The 13,991-nt window shown below is 39.2% G+C and overlaps 1 protein-coding gene across 1 annotated transcript in view; it reads right to left on the minus strand.

Annotated features, from left to right (window-relative positions):
• LOC126267951 (mitochondrial DNA helicase-like) overlaps window positions 1-13,991 on the minus strand; it is a 48,218-nt gene that overhangs the window by 20,102 nt on the left and 14,125 nt on the right. Inside the window, exons 2-3 of the mRNA XM_049973282.1 lie at window positions 4,373-4,611; window positions 4,000-4,282 (exon numbers count right to left, since the gene is read on the minus strand). Of these exons, the coding sequence (XP_049829239.1) occupies window positions 4,000-4,282; window positions 4,373-4,611 (522 nt within the window). The remainder of the gene's footprint in view (window positions 1-3,999; window positions 4,283-4,372; window positions 4,612-13,991) is intronic.

Consider the following 13,991-nt stretch of genomic DNA (forward strand, 5'->3'; position numbering starts at 1 on the left):
TTACCCAAACCAACATGAAGAATAAAGAAACTGCAGGCTAGTGACAGCAAACAATAGCAAGTTTCCTATTTGTGTTTACAGGGTTATGATAAAGAAATAAGAGCATTAAAAAAAGTACGTGAAAATAAAGAAGTTAAATGAAGTTGATTTCAAAATCTAAACACAATCAATTTGCTGTATGTAATAAAAGTTATGGAGACAGTCTTGAAGTATTCACTATGCTGTAAATCTTTATTATCTAAGGCTTCTAGCTTTTCAGCTAACAAAACCAAGTTTAGTTATTAGAATGCCAAATCGTCTATTTCCGTTACAACTTCTATGACTTGTAGAAGGGAATGAGTATGCAATATTTTGAATTGAAACCCACGTCCAAAAACATACCACTTCCATGCTGCATCCGTTCAAAAACGTGTTTGCTAGGTAGGTTTGCAACAAGTTAGTCATGGTGAGGGGTGTTTATGACAGATTAGTTGATATCATTTGGCGTATTGTCCTCCCTCTCTGACCTGGTTTGAGTCTCATTCATGTGTCTGGGAGTGTCAGAGTAACATGGTTGAGTTACACATCTGCAGAACATACCGGAATGATCCTTCTGAATGGCAAAGATAACTGTAATGGAAGAGCTGCTCGCCACCTTCATCAAGATGATTCTCCAAGATGTCCAACTCCACTGCATACCCTTTTTGTCACAATTACACAATGGCTTCAAGAAAGTTTATCAGCAGGCATGACTGTGGGGCTCCAAAGAGAGACAGCACACCTGAATTGGAAGAGGCCACACTGTGTCATGTTGAAGAGAACGCATCAACAAGTACATGAGCAATTGTCCTTGCACCAGATGTTGCTCCCAGTACCATTCACAGACACATGAATGAGGCTTGAACCAGGTGAGAGAGGTAAAATATATGTCAAATGACATCAACCAATCTGACTTAATACCCCACCCCCCACCCCATGAGTACTCTGTGGCAAACCTACCCAGCAAAAACATGTTTCCAAACAGCTGTAGCATTCCAGACTTGGATTTCTATTTAAAATATTGTGTATGCACTCCCCTCTACAAATCCTAGAAGTTTATAACAGGAATTTCTGAACACCCGATCCTCACAGCTTCACCCACATAACTGTTCTGCACAAACATGACATAAATCTCCTCCCCTCTTGAGCCATCTCTCCTTGCCCCTCCTCTCTACTTGTCTCCTCATCCCCCTCTCTCTGACCACCTCCTCCCCAGTATCCCTTCTCCCTCGCTACCCACCTCCTCCATGTCTCACCTCTGTTCATCTTTTCCTGGCCTTCTTTCTGCCAACTCCCCCCCCCCCCTGCTCCCCCTGCCCCCCCCCCCACACACACACCATTGGTCATTCCTTCCTGTCCCCCCTCTCTATGTCAATCTCCTCCTCCCCTGTGCCTACTCATCTCATCCCACTTCCTCACCTCAAACTTCCCCCTCCCATCTCACCCTATTCATCATCTCCTGCATACTCTGCCTGCCCATCTCCTCCTGCCCCCCCCCCCCCCTCATGATGATCTCCTTCTTTCCCTCTTCTTATCTACCTCCACCGTCCTCTTCCCTCTGTCTTCCACTCCTGCCCTCTCTCTGTCCATCGCCTCATACCCTTGCTCTGTCTGTCCATCCCCCTCCCTGCTATCCATGTCAAGCTTTCCTCAGCCACGATACCGCTCCCACAACATGTCATGCAGGGCAGCCTACATGTCCGAGGTTTCAAAACAACATTTTGCTCCTTGACACATATGTTGCTCTTCGAAGTAAATCAATAAGACAGGCTGTTACTATGCCCACACAGGACACACCTGTCGAGCAGGGCTGCCTACAAGTCGGGGGTGGAAAAATCATTTATGGCCTGTGAACTGTACGATGTCCTGCAAAACGTGATAAAGTAGGCCGATACCTACCCCCCCCTCCCCCCCCCCCCCACACACACACACACAACAAGAATGTCCTAAGAGAGGTCTAAACAGTAGAGCCTGCAAAAATACTATTTTTTTCCATATCTCCGTATCTTAGCTAGGAGGTTATACACTCCAGAGTGCTGATACATGTGAAGTTTGGAGTTAGTGTGCCAAATTAGAAAGAGAAAGGGATAGGGAGTGGGTGGGAGGTAGTGAGTGAGTGAGGGAGGTAGATTAATTCTCATGATTGTCAAGGGAATGATATTAGCCTGATGATTCATAAGTTTGCAGTTTCAGAATGTGGTGCTGTAATACCTATGGTAGAAAGAGCATAACATGCACATTGACAGATAAAAAAATGGGTCCATGTTTATATTCATAATAAGCACTACTGTGCACAAGCAGACTCACTTACTTACTTACTTACTTACAGTGGGAACACTAAGATCATCAATTAAACCTTATTTTTTGGTTCCCCAGTAATCGTTACTTGTTAATGGACAAAAAATATATTGCATAAATTATAAAACATAAGTGCTTACAGACAGTTCAATGAGGCTGGCTGTTTATGAATTGCTAATTAACAGACTGATTGGGCCTAAACACTGACTCCATCAATCTAATGCATAAAACATGCCCAAAAACCCAAAGAAATAAACAACCTGAATGAGTTAGTTGCAGATATCACAGCGAACTACTCAGTTCATTCTAATGGATGTAAAGGGAAGAAGCACTTGTTTATCATGCCACAAGGAGCATGGTTCCTAGAACTGTTCCAATCATTGAAGACAAGTGCTAATCAGCTGGGACAATACAGATTGTGCAAGCAGTGCTTTCATAAATACATTAGTATATTAGTTATGGGGGCCCAGTAGCAGATAATCTGGAAAGTTGTTTTAAAGAATGAGCAACAATCTCTGGCTACTTGTTAATGATGCTATCGTCTACAGGAAGGTGTCATCACCGAGTGAGTGCAGGAGTATACAAGATAACGTAGAAAAAAATTCTGGAATGAAATTTTCACTCTACAGCGGAGTGTGTGCTGATATGAAACTTTCTGGCAGATTAAAACTGTGTGCCGGACCAAGACTCGAACTCGGGACCTTTTCCTTTCGCGGGCAGGTGTTCTACCGACTGAGCTACCCAAGCACGACTCACGCCCCGTCCTCACAGCTTTAATTCTGCCAGTACCTCGTCTCCTACCTTCCAAACTTCACAGAAGCTCTCCTGCGAACCTTGCAGAGTGAAAATCTCATTCTGGAAACATCCCGTAGGCTGTGGCTAAGCCATGTCTCCGCAATATCCTTTCTTTCAGGAGTTCTAATTCTGCAAGTTTTACAGGAGAGCTTCTGTGAAGTATGTTACTAGTAGGTTTGATCAACATGCAAGTATTACAGAGGTGCTTTGTGAACTCAAACAGGAATCCCTAGATGGAAGACAACATTCTTTTCTTGAAACACTATTGAGAAAATTAAAGAGAACTGGCATTTGAAGTCGACTGCACAACAATTCTACTGCCACCAATGTACATTTCCCATAAGGATCATGAAGATAAGACAAACAAGCACCTGTATGAGCCTTCATGATCATGAGAATTAATCTACCTCCCTCACTCACTCACGAACACCCACCCACTCACCTAGACAGTCATTTTTCCCCTGCTCTATTTGAAAGTGGATCAGGAGAGGAAATGTCTTGCAATGGTACTGAGTAACCTCCACCGCATTCCACACAATGGGTTACATAGTATACTTGTAGATGCAGAAAGGAACATGAGGTACTGAACCATAGTGGGCAAAGGATGGTCTTGTTTTAAAAGCTGGTTCACAAACTACAAAGTTTTTTGACTCAATTCTCAAATACGGTTCTCTTATTCCTGGAATTAGTCTATACGAAAGTATGAGGAATAATGTGTTCCTTTCATTATGGTATTCAGCCAACACCACTGAATAATTTTATATGTTTTTTGGTAGAATTTTCTCCCACCCTGTATATCTACACAATTACTCTTCATTACTGTATACCAGAAACGATTAGTACTAATAATTATAAACATAACAAAGTTAGTAATAATTAGCAACTTACCATGTGGGAGACACAGCACATGAAAGGCTGGCTTCTGAGAAAGCAGGACCAGAGCATCTAGTACTGAAGATACAATAACAACTGTGTGATGTTTTGCACCTTTCGATACCTGTGGATTAAGAAAGCCTCCACAACCACTATGTGGAATGGTTTCTTCACCAGTTCTTGTAAGTATTTTAATTCCTGCTATTTCTTCTTCAATACTGTGCAAAGGAAAATACAATTTTGAGGCCTCCAAGTCTATCCTTGCACCACATTGCAAAAGAACTGATAATGGAACATTCTGAAAAAATTATAATAATATGAAACCTCAGCATATGTGTTTTATAACACCACATATGCATAATGAAGCTTCATTTGTTACTTTACTTACATTTATGTCAAATAAGCGTAATTCAGTGAGTAGCTGAGATTCTGGTACATCATGAAGAGCTGTTGTGGTATTTTCAAGATTCTTCCAGTACTGTTTCACTTTGTCATTTGAAATAGTGGTATGTTTTAAAATGTCATTTTCAGATTTCGAAAAAGGCTTCTTCTTTTTGTGCTGTTGTATAACTTTCTCCATAATATCCCAAGGACCAGCATGCTTACATTTATAGCAAACAAAATACCCTGAAAAACAACATAATTAAATTAGTCCTATATAAGGATTATTTGCTTAATTCACCAAAACTGCAGGACTAACAGGAAAAACTTTAGAGCCTATATCCTTCAGCTCTTGCACTCATACACTGTTCCATGAGATGACACAGGAAGATAAGGGAGCAGAAGAAAAGTCTAAGAGAAATAGGCAATGAAGATAAGGAAATGTTGGCTCAAATTCTTTAAAGAAAACGTGTAAGGTGTGGGATATACTCATAATTACCAATAATACTGCCAACTACGAAAAGATTGTATTGTATGGATGTTACCTTCTGTTGAATAATTATTATATCAAATTATTTACATGAAGCAAATTTCATTTTTAAACCCTATCACCCATGTATTTTGCCAAACTGTTTGTTGGCCAAATCAGTATGCATGTGTATCTAATATGTTCCAAAATGCTGCATATAAAAACTGGATTTTCCAGTGCTCGCACCACAGGTGCTACTGATGATAAAAAGACATGGTCAACTGCTCTGGATAGTCCTTGAGCTAGGGACTACTTGTATACCCGACAGAAGGCTCATCTTAGTGTCACTATCCCACAGTACAGGATCAAGGTATGAGTGCTACACACTTGCTCCTCCTTAGGCAAATGGACCAAATCAGTTGTTTCTTTTTGGGTTATATGTGGCCTATCATGCATCTTATGGGGCTTATTGAGCCAGCAAACCACTCAAATTCTAGCAGTATATTCTCTATAGACATTTATCTAGAAAAATCACCAACCTCAGTTATCAAGAAACTCCCCAAAGACTTATTTTTTGGGTATCACAACCTAGCCATGCATTCTGAGAAGGCTATGTACAGCAAACGGCTGTAATTTTTTTGATGTGTTTCTAAGTTCCCAATCTCAAACAACCTTGAAAATTTTCTCCGTGTCTTTATCGGTTTGCGAGATAAAGACATTCAAAGTTCTCCGACTTAAACATGTAAAATATACACATAAAATCCGGTGAGAGGCGAAAATGTCATTAATAATGTGACGTAGAAGGAGAAATATGCTGGGAACTCCACACTGTAGTACTGAAACAAATGCAAAATTTTTGTGCACATAAAATCTGGTCTGAGGTGTAAAATTAGATTTATGTCATTTCAATTTCACAAAAGAAAACTATCAGAATTTTTACTGATCCATCAAGTTCTTTTCGTATGAGGGACATGTTCTGGTGTAGCAGGGAAAAGAAAGGAACTAGCAGAAAGATGCTCCTATCAGAACACAAAAAAATGTTAATATGTTCATGCTTATTTAAAAGTGGGGGTACCAGCTGCCTCATTCTACATTCGTCAAAACCTTTCGAAACTTTCCAAAAAATTTTGGCACGCAAACATATTCACACTTTTTATGCTTAAAGAGAAGAAGAGTGTGGCAGTGGCAAACACATGGGAAAGGAATATATACTGGAAGGTAGTATTAGAAAGATCAAATGAGACAATAGTAGTATGAGAGAAAGAGAGGGAGATAGTGACATTGGAACATAGTTGACAGTGACATAATGGTGCTATTGGCACTAGGAAGAGATTGAAGGAGACAGTGGCAAGGAGGGGGGGGGGGGGGGGGGGGACAGAAAGAAGAGTGTGACAGTGAGAAGAGACAGCAGCATTAGCAAGGAAAGAATGATATATCAGAGTAAGAGAGAGCAATAGGGAGACAACGATAGTGAGAGGAGACTTTAGCAGTAGGACAGAACAAAGGGGACTATGGCTGTGACACAGGAGACAATGACAGAGACACAGAGAGATAATGACAATGAGTCGGGCTGAGTGAATGAGTGAGAAGGGGCAACTAGGACTGGATGTGTATGAGCAGCTTACAGCAATTGACTAATGGGTGTAAGAGTTACAGTTAGGAGAACTTGAGTCTGTGGTGAGTTGTATAATAAAAAGTACGAATATCTTAGTGTGTCAAACCTTTTGGGAAAATTTTTAAAGGTGCTGAGGGACCTGGTAAATCATTTCTCAGTCAGAAACTTTTAAATAGACAGAAATGCACTCACATTTTATGTTCTCTGATAGGAGCATTTTTGTGTTGGTTATCTATACTTGATGATTTGTATTACAAATGATATGAAAGTGACCCATTGCTTAGTGATTCATATTCACATCTGTTTGAATGAGAGAAATTGCACTGGATATTACCAGAACAGTATCTTTCATTGTATAATTAACAAAAATAAAACAGTGGAACATAACTATAAAATAATAACCAAAATATACATGGTCAAGTGAGAATTGTGTTACAGAGTCTTTAGGGAATGAACAGTATAATAAACCTGCCTCACTTTGATGGAGTATGTTCTGCTATAAATTGCATGACGACTTGTGCAGGTTATTCTTGGTAATGACAGAGCTGCAGCTGTCACAACAGTTTCAGAAAATGGACACTTGTTACAATTAACTGAGCTAATACGGCAAAAGCAAAGAATTAATTAGAACAGAAGGGAACTGTAGATTGCAGCAATAGATTGCAGCAATAATGTTAAGGCTACATCAGATGACCAAACATATCGCATAATGGCAAAGGCTGATGAGATAGATAGTTAGTTTTAATGCTCCATATACCACCTGCACGATAAATCATGATGATGTAGAACAAATCATATTATATTCACATCACAAACTGGAGCTGCTACAAGTTTAATACTGCAGTCTTGATATCACCATTGGATTTAGTGTATTGGAGACAGTGACGATACTATGAAAAGGAAAGTTGGTACTCAACTTGTTGCAGAGATGCTGGAGTTGCAGATAGTCGCAACAAAACGACTGTCACAAATAAGCTTTCGGCCAGCAAGGCCTTCATCAAAAATAGACAACTGACACATGCACATACCCAAGCTTCAGTTGCCAGTGACTGCAGTCATGTAAGTGGGGGTTGCATTTGCACGAGTGTGTGTGCCTGTCTGTCGTCTACTTTTGACAAAGGCCTTGCTGTCCGAAAGCTTGTTAGTGACAGTTTTTTGCTGTGCCTATCGGCGACTCAACATCTCCGCTATATGGTGAGTAGCAGCTTTCCTTTTCCCGTCTAATATTGTTAAATTCCGTCCTGGATTTTCCATTGTTTGATAAGCATACTGGCGTCAGTAATCACAGTAGACATCTTGTGATGAATATAAGAGTTAACTGTAACTGGTTTTAATTTCACCCTAAATTATGTGACTGAGAATGACAAGCTGCAATGTTGATGGATGTGTCCTCTCATTATGGTGGAGAAAATTTCACTGACTGAGGTGTACAAAACACAAATTACTGTGTTGAATGCCACACAGAGCTAACAGAATTAGTTCATGAGTAGGTAGACATTAAATAATCTAATAACATTCATTCACGCACACACTGTGTTCCATGAATCCCAACATGAAAGAGTGGAACAAGTTATACATTAGAAGACAGAAGTAACCACTCAAGAAATTTCTGGAAAGTTTACTAACAAGAAAGTATGACTAATGCCGATATGTTCACACTAATAACTACTTCTCCTGACACTAGTACTTAAATATCTGCACTAAAAAATGATTATGCCATAGGACAGAATTGAAATAAAGTACACAAACTATGCTAGCAATCCTACTAGTAGGTCAATGCAATGAGAGATTTCTGTGTGCAAGACAAGCAGAATCAAGCTTTCTGTTTAACTTATCCGCATGCTGGTGCCTACTCAATTAGTTACCCACCTGGATTCCTAAGGACCTCACACATAGAATTTTCATCAAATGTGTGTTCATTAATCTCCTTTTTCATTATCTGTAACTCATTTTCATTAATTTCAAAGTGCAAACCTTGAACATTTTTATAAGTGATGGTTAAGTAGCTTGCCATGAAGCCACTGCAAGCCTGCTACATTTTCCTCCGGTGTGTGTCTGATATGGATAAGTTCCTATTTTCTTGTATCATCAGCAAACATTACAGTTTTTGAAGAGCCTTTCAATGTCTTTGCTAATTTAATTTTTTAGGTCACACACCATATTTAATGATTTCTCCCTCTTGTGTTTTTCTGTTATCAAGATATGTTTCTGCCCATGTAAGATAAATAGCAACACTTGTTTTTCTCATAAAATTTTATGACTTGTACAGTCAAAGACCTTGGAAACATTAATAAAAGGGTATTTTTTCTTTATTTGGTTCCATCAGAACTCTGAAATCACATATCCATATGTCTGTAGAGAACACTTTCCACAACCCAAGCTGAACTACTGCAAAAAGATTACTGTCAGAAAAGTGGCTACAAACAATGTTACATGCTACCTTAAAAAATTAATGAGGGTGACAGGTCTAAAATTAAAGAACACTCGTTGTTGTTGTGGTCTTCAGTCCAGAGACTGGTTTGATGCAGCTATCCATGCTACTCTATCTTGTGCAAGCTGCTTCATCTCCCAGTACCTACTGCAACCTACATCCTTCTGAATCTGCTTAGTGTATGCATCTCTTGGTCTCCCTCAACGATTTTTACCCAACACGCTGCCCTCCAACGCTAAATTTGAGATCCCTTGATGCCTCAGAACATGTCCTACCAACCGGTCCCTTCTTCTTCTCAAGTTGTGCCACACACTCCTCTTCTCCCCAATTCTATTCAATACCTGATTAGTTATGTGATCTACCCATCTAACCTTCAGCATTCTTCTGTAGCTCCACATTTCAAAAGTTTCTATTCTCTTCATGTCCAAACCATTTATCGTTCATGTTTCACTTCCATACATGGCTACACTCCATACAAATACTTTCAGAAACGACTTCCTGACACTTAAATCTATATTCGATGTAAACAAATTTCTCTTCTTCAGAAATGCTTTCCTTGCCATTACCAGTCTACATTTTATATCCTCTCTACTTCGACCATCATCAGTTATTTTGCTACCCAAATAGCGAAACTCCTTTACTAGTTTAAGTGTCTCATTCCCTAATCTAATTCCCTCAGCATCACCCGACTTAATTCGACTACATTCCATTATCCTCATTTTGCTTTTGTTGATGTTCATCTTATATCCTCCTTTCAAGACACTGTCCATTCCATTCAACTGCTCTTCCAAGTCCTTTGCTGTCTCTGAGAGAATTACAATGTCATTGCTGAACCTCAAAGTTTTTATTTCTTCTCCATGAATTTTTCTTTTGTTTCCTTCACTGCTTGCTCAATATACAGATTGAATAACATCGGAGAGAGGCTACAACCCTGTCTCACTCCCTTCCCAACCACTGCTTCCCTTTCATGTCCCTCGACTCCTATAACTGCCATCTGGTTTCTGTACAAATTGTAAATAGCCTTTTGCTCCCTGTATTTTACCCCTGCCACCTACATTCAGAATTTGAAAGAGAGTATTCCAATCAACATTGTCAAAAGCTTTCTCTAAGTATACAAATGCTAGAAACATAGGTTTGCCTTTCCTTAATCTTTCTTCTAAGATAAGTCCTAGGGTCAGTATTGCCTCACGTGTTCCAACATTTCTACGGAATCCAAACTGATCTTACCGGAGGTCAGCATTTACCAGTTTTTCCATTCGTCTGTGAAGAATTTGCGTTAGTATTTTGCAGCCGTGACTTATTAAACTGATAGTTTGGTAATTTTCACATCTGTCAACACCTGCTTTCTTTGGGATTGGAATTATTATATTCTTCTTGAAGTCTGAGGGTATTTCGCCTGTCTCATACATCTTGCTCACCAGATGGTAGATTTTTGTCAGGACTGGCTCTCCCAAGGCTGTCAGTAGTTCTAATGGAATGTTGTCTACTACCGGGGCCTGTTTTGACTTAGGTCTTTCAGTACTCTGTCAAACTCTTCATGCAGTATCGTATCTCCCATTTCATCTTCACCTACATGCTCTTCCATTTCCATAATATTGTCCTCAAGTTCATCGCCCTTGTATAGACCCTCTATATACTCCTTCCACCTTTCTGCTTTCCCTTCTTTGAATAGAACTGGGTTTCCATCTGAGCTGTTGATATTCATACAAGTGGAGCTCTTTTCTCCAAATGTCTCTTTAATTTTCCTGTAGGCAGTATCTATCTTAGCCCTAGTGATATATGCCTCTACATCCTTACATTTGTCCTCTAGCCATCCCTGATTAGCCATTTTGCAGTTCCTGTTGATCTCATTTTTGAGATGTTTGTTTTCCTTTTTGCTGCTTCATTTATTGCATTTTTGTATTTTCTCCTTTCATCAATTAATTTCAATATTTCTTCTGTTACCCAAGGATTTCTACTAGCCCTCGTCTTTTTACCTACTTGATCCTCTGCTGCCTTCACTATTTCATCCCTCAGAGCTACCCATTCTTCTTCTACTGTATTTCTTTCCCCCATTCCTGTCAATTGTTCCCTTATGCTCTCCTTGAAACTCTGTACAACCTCTGGTTCTTTCAGTTTATCCAGGTCTCATCTCCTTAAATTCCAACCTTCAGTTTTAATCTACAGGTCATAACCAATAGATTGTGGTCAGAGTCCACATCTGCCCCTGGAAATGTCTTACAATTTAAAACCTGGTTCCTAAATCTCTGTCTTACCATTATATAATCTATGTGATACCTTAGAGTATCTCCAGGGTTCTTTCATGTATATAACCTTCTTTCGTGATTCTTGAACCAAGTGTTGACAATGATTAAATTATGCTCTGTGCAAAATTCTACCAGACAGCTCCCTCTTTCATTTCTTACCCCCAATCCATATTCACCTACTATGTTTCCTTCTCTCCCTTTTCCCACTCTCGAATTCCAGTCACCCACGACTATAAAATTTTCGTCTACCTTCACTACCTGAATAATTTCTTTTATCTCAACAGACATTTCATCAATTTCTTCATCATCTGCACAGCTAGTTGGCATATAAACTTGTACTACTGTAGTAGGCAGGGGCTTCGTGTCTATCTTGGCCACAATAATGCGTTCCCTATGCTGTTTGTAGTAGCTTACCCGCACGCCTCTTTTTTTTTTTTAAACCTACTCCTGCATTACCCCTATTTGGTTTTGTATTTATAACCCTGTATTCACCTGACCAGAAGTCTTGTTCCTCCTGCCACCGAACTTCACTAATTCCCAATATATCTAACTTTAACCTATCCATTTCCCTTTTTAAATTTTCTAACCTACCTGCCCAATTAAGAGATCTGGCATTCCACACTCTAATCCGTAGAACACCAGGTTTCTTTCTCCTGATAACGACGTCCTCTTGAGTAGTCCCCGCCTGGATATCTGAATGGGGGACTATTTTACGTCCGGAATATTTTACCCAAAAGGACGCCATCATTTAGCCACACAGTAAAGCTGCATGCCCTCGAGAAAAATTACAGCTGTAGTTTCCCTTTGCTTTCAGCTGTTCGCTCTACCAGCACAGCAAGGCCGTTTTGGTTAGTGTTACAAGGCCAGATCAGTCAATCATCCAGGCTGTAGCCCCTGCAACTACTGAAAAGGCTGCTGCCCCTATTCAGGAACCACACGTTTGTCTGGCCTCTCAACAGATAGCCCTCCGCTGTGGTTGCACGTACGATACGGCCATCTGTATCACTGAGTCACGCAAGCCTCCCCACTAATGGCAAGGTCCATGGTTCATGGGGGAAGAAGAATGCTCACTTATCTTATAAATAACACCCATTTATAAGAACACTCACTTATCTTATAAATGGGTGAATGGGTGTTACCATTGCCTATTTCAGTCTATTTGGAAATTCACCTTGACTCACCAACTAATTACACAGGTAATTCAAGGACAATGTTGTCAAATCAGCACCAATACTGTGGTTGAAATAACAGCAAACTAGAAGAGTTAATGCTTTTCAGCAACCTAATTATTTTTAAGGTTTTGTACATGGCTGTAATCAGCAACTGTAATTAATTACAATGTCACAAAATTCCAGCCAACTGGTTGCAAATAGAATATAAAATTCTTTAAGTAATTTTCAATGCCAACTAGGGATGCCTTCTTCAGAAGAAACTGTTACATGTGAGGTAACAGTTTCTTCAGAAAAAGGTGCCCCTAGTTGGCATTGAAAACTAGTTACAGAATTATATATTCTATTTGCAACCAGTTGGCTGGAATTTTGTGACATTCTAATTATTTTTATAATCTCTTTAATATCTGATATACCAAAATTGATGTCTGCTGGCAGGATTTCCAGTGTCTGCCTAAGTAAATCTACCAGATCTGCTTTTGGTGATCCACTTTTCCACAATGTGTTCAGGTACTTTAAGAAAGAATTAATTCAATTTAGTGGTACACGATTTGAGTTTAACATTGTCTGCCACGCTGCTATTGTCATCATGGAGTTGAATTTCATTTGCCTTGCCAATTTTTTCCTTATACACATAGTAATGGCATGACATTGTCTTTGTTTTTTTCCTTTGAATTTTTTGTGAACAGGGAATGTTTTTTGCTTTTTGGGTAACACAGTGAAGAATTTCACTCTATTGCTTATAGTGGGCCTTTATGACCTGATAGCTAGTCCTCTGGATTAAACACAGCCAGATGTTAGCCATAATTTTTCTCAGCTTTCACTCTACCCTTTTGCTTCATTACAGAAGAAAGATGAGGTGGTGTCATGTTGCCTGTTATGTCCAAAAACACCTGTCTCACATGATTATCTAGCCCTCAGAGAGCCACATCACCCATATAGAACAAACAGTGGAAAACAAAATTTCCCGACTCAGCTTAGGTGAAAGTGTCAAAAGAACATAAAAAATGCTACATTACTCACCACTTGACAAACTGTGTGAGTTAAAATGCACCAGAATTTGTATCTTCTCTGGAAGACACTTTCCTTTCCCTTCATTTTGAACTGATTGTTGTATCTTTGATTGGATAAATATTCAATTGGTAAAGACATTTTCTGTAGTTCATTAAGTAAGAAACAGGTCATGGAAGCTCCTGTAGTTTCCACATATTCTCAGTTCACCTTGTATTTGCTTGCTAATAGAGGTAAATTGATTCTTTCTGTTTATTTGACAGTATGGGCATTTGGTTGATATGACTAACATAAGCAGCACAATCAACACAAGGAAGGAAAACTAGGCTTTTACATCTCATCAATGATTAGTTTGTTAAAGATGAAATTTTGGTACTCAAATGAGAGTCCAGTGCCCAAACTACGGCATGACCCATTTGTTTGGAAGAGCCAAGAAAAATATTTCACTGCTTGAAATGTGGAACTGATTTATCTTAGCTAAAACATTCATACATTATGAATGATTTTCCTTGATAATAGACATATTGTACCCTCATTTTAATTTTCAAAAGACATTTGTTTGTAAAGATTCCCACAGGCAACATATCTAAAAATTCTCTGTTCTCAGTACTCTCGCCAGATATTAATGTTGTTAAGGTCTAATACCTACATAATTCTTACTCTTTTTTTTCCAAATACACATTAT

Source organism: Schistocerca gregaria, chromosome 4 (genome assembly GCF_023897955.1).
Source record: "Schistocerca gregaria isolate iqSchGreg1 chromosome 4, iqSchGreg1.2, whole genome shotgun sequence".
Lineage (NCBI taxonomy): Eukaryota > Metazoa > Arthropoda > Insecta > Orthoptera > Acrididae > Schistocerca > Schistocerca gregaria.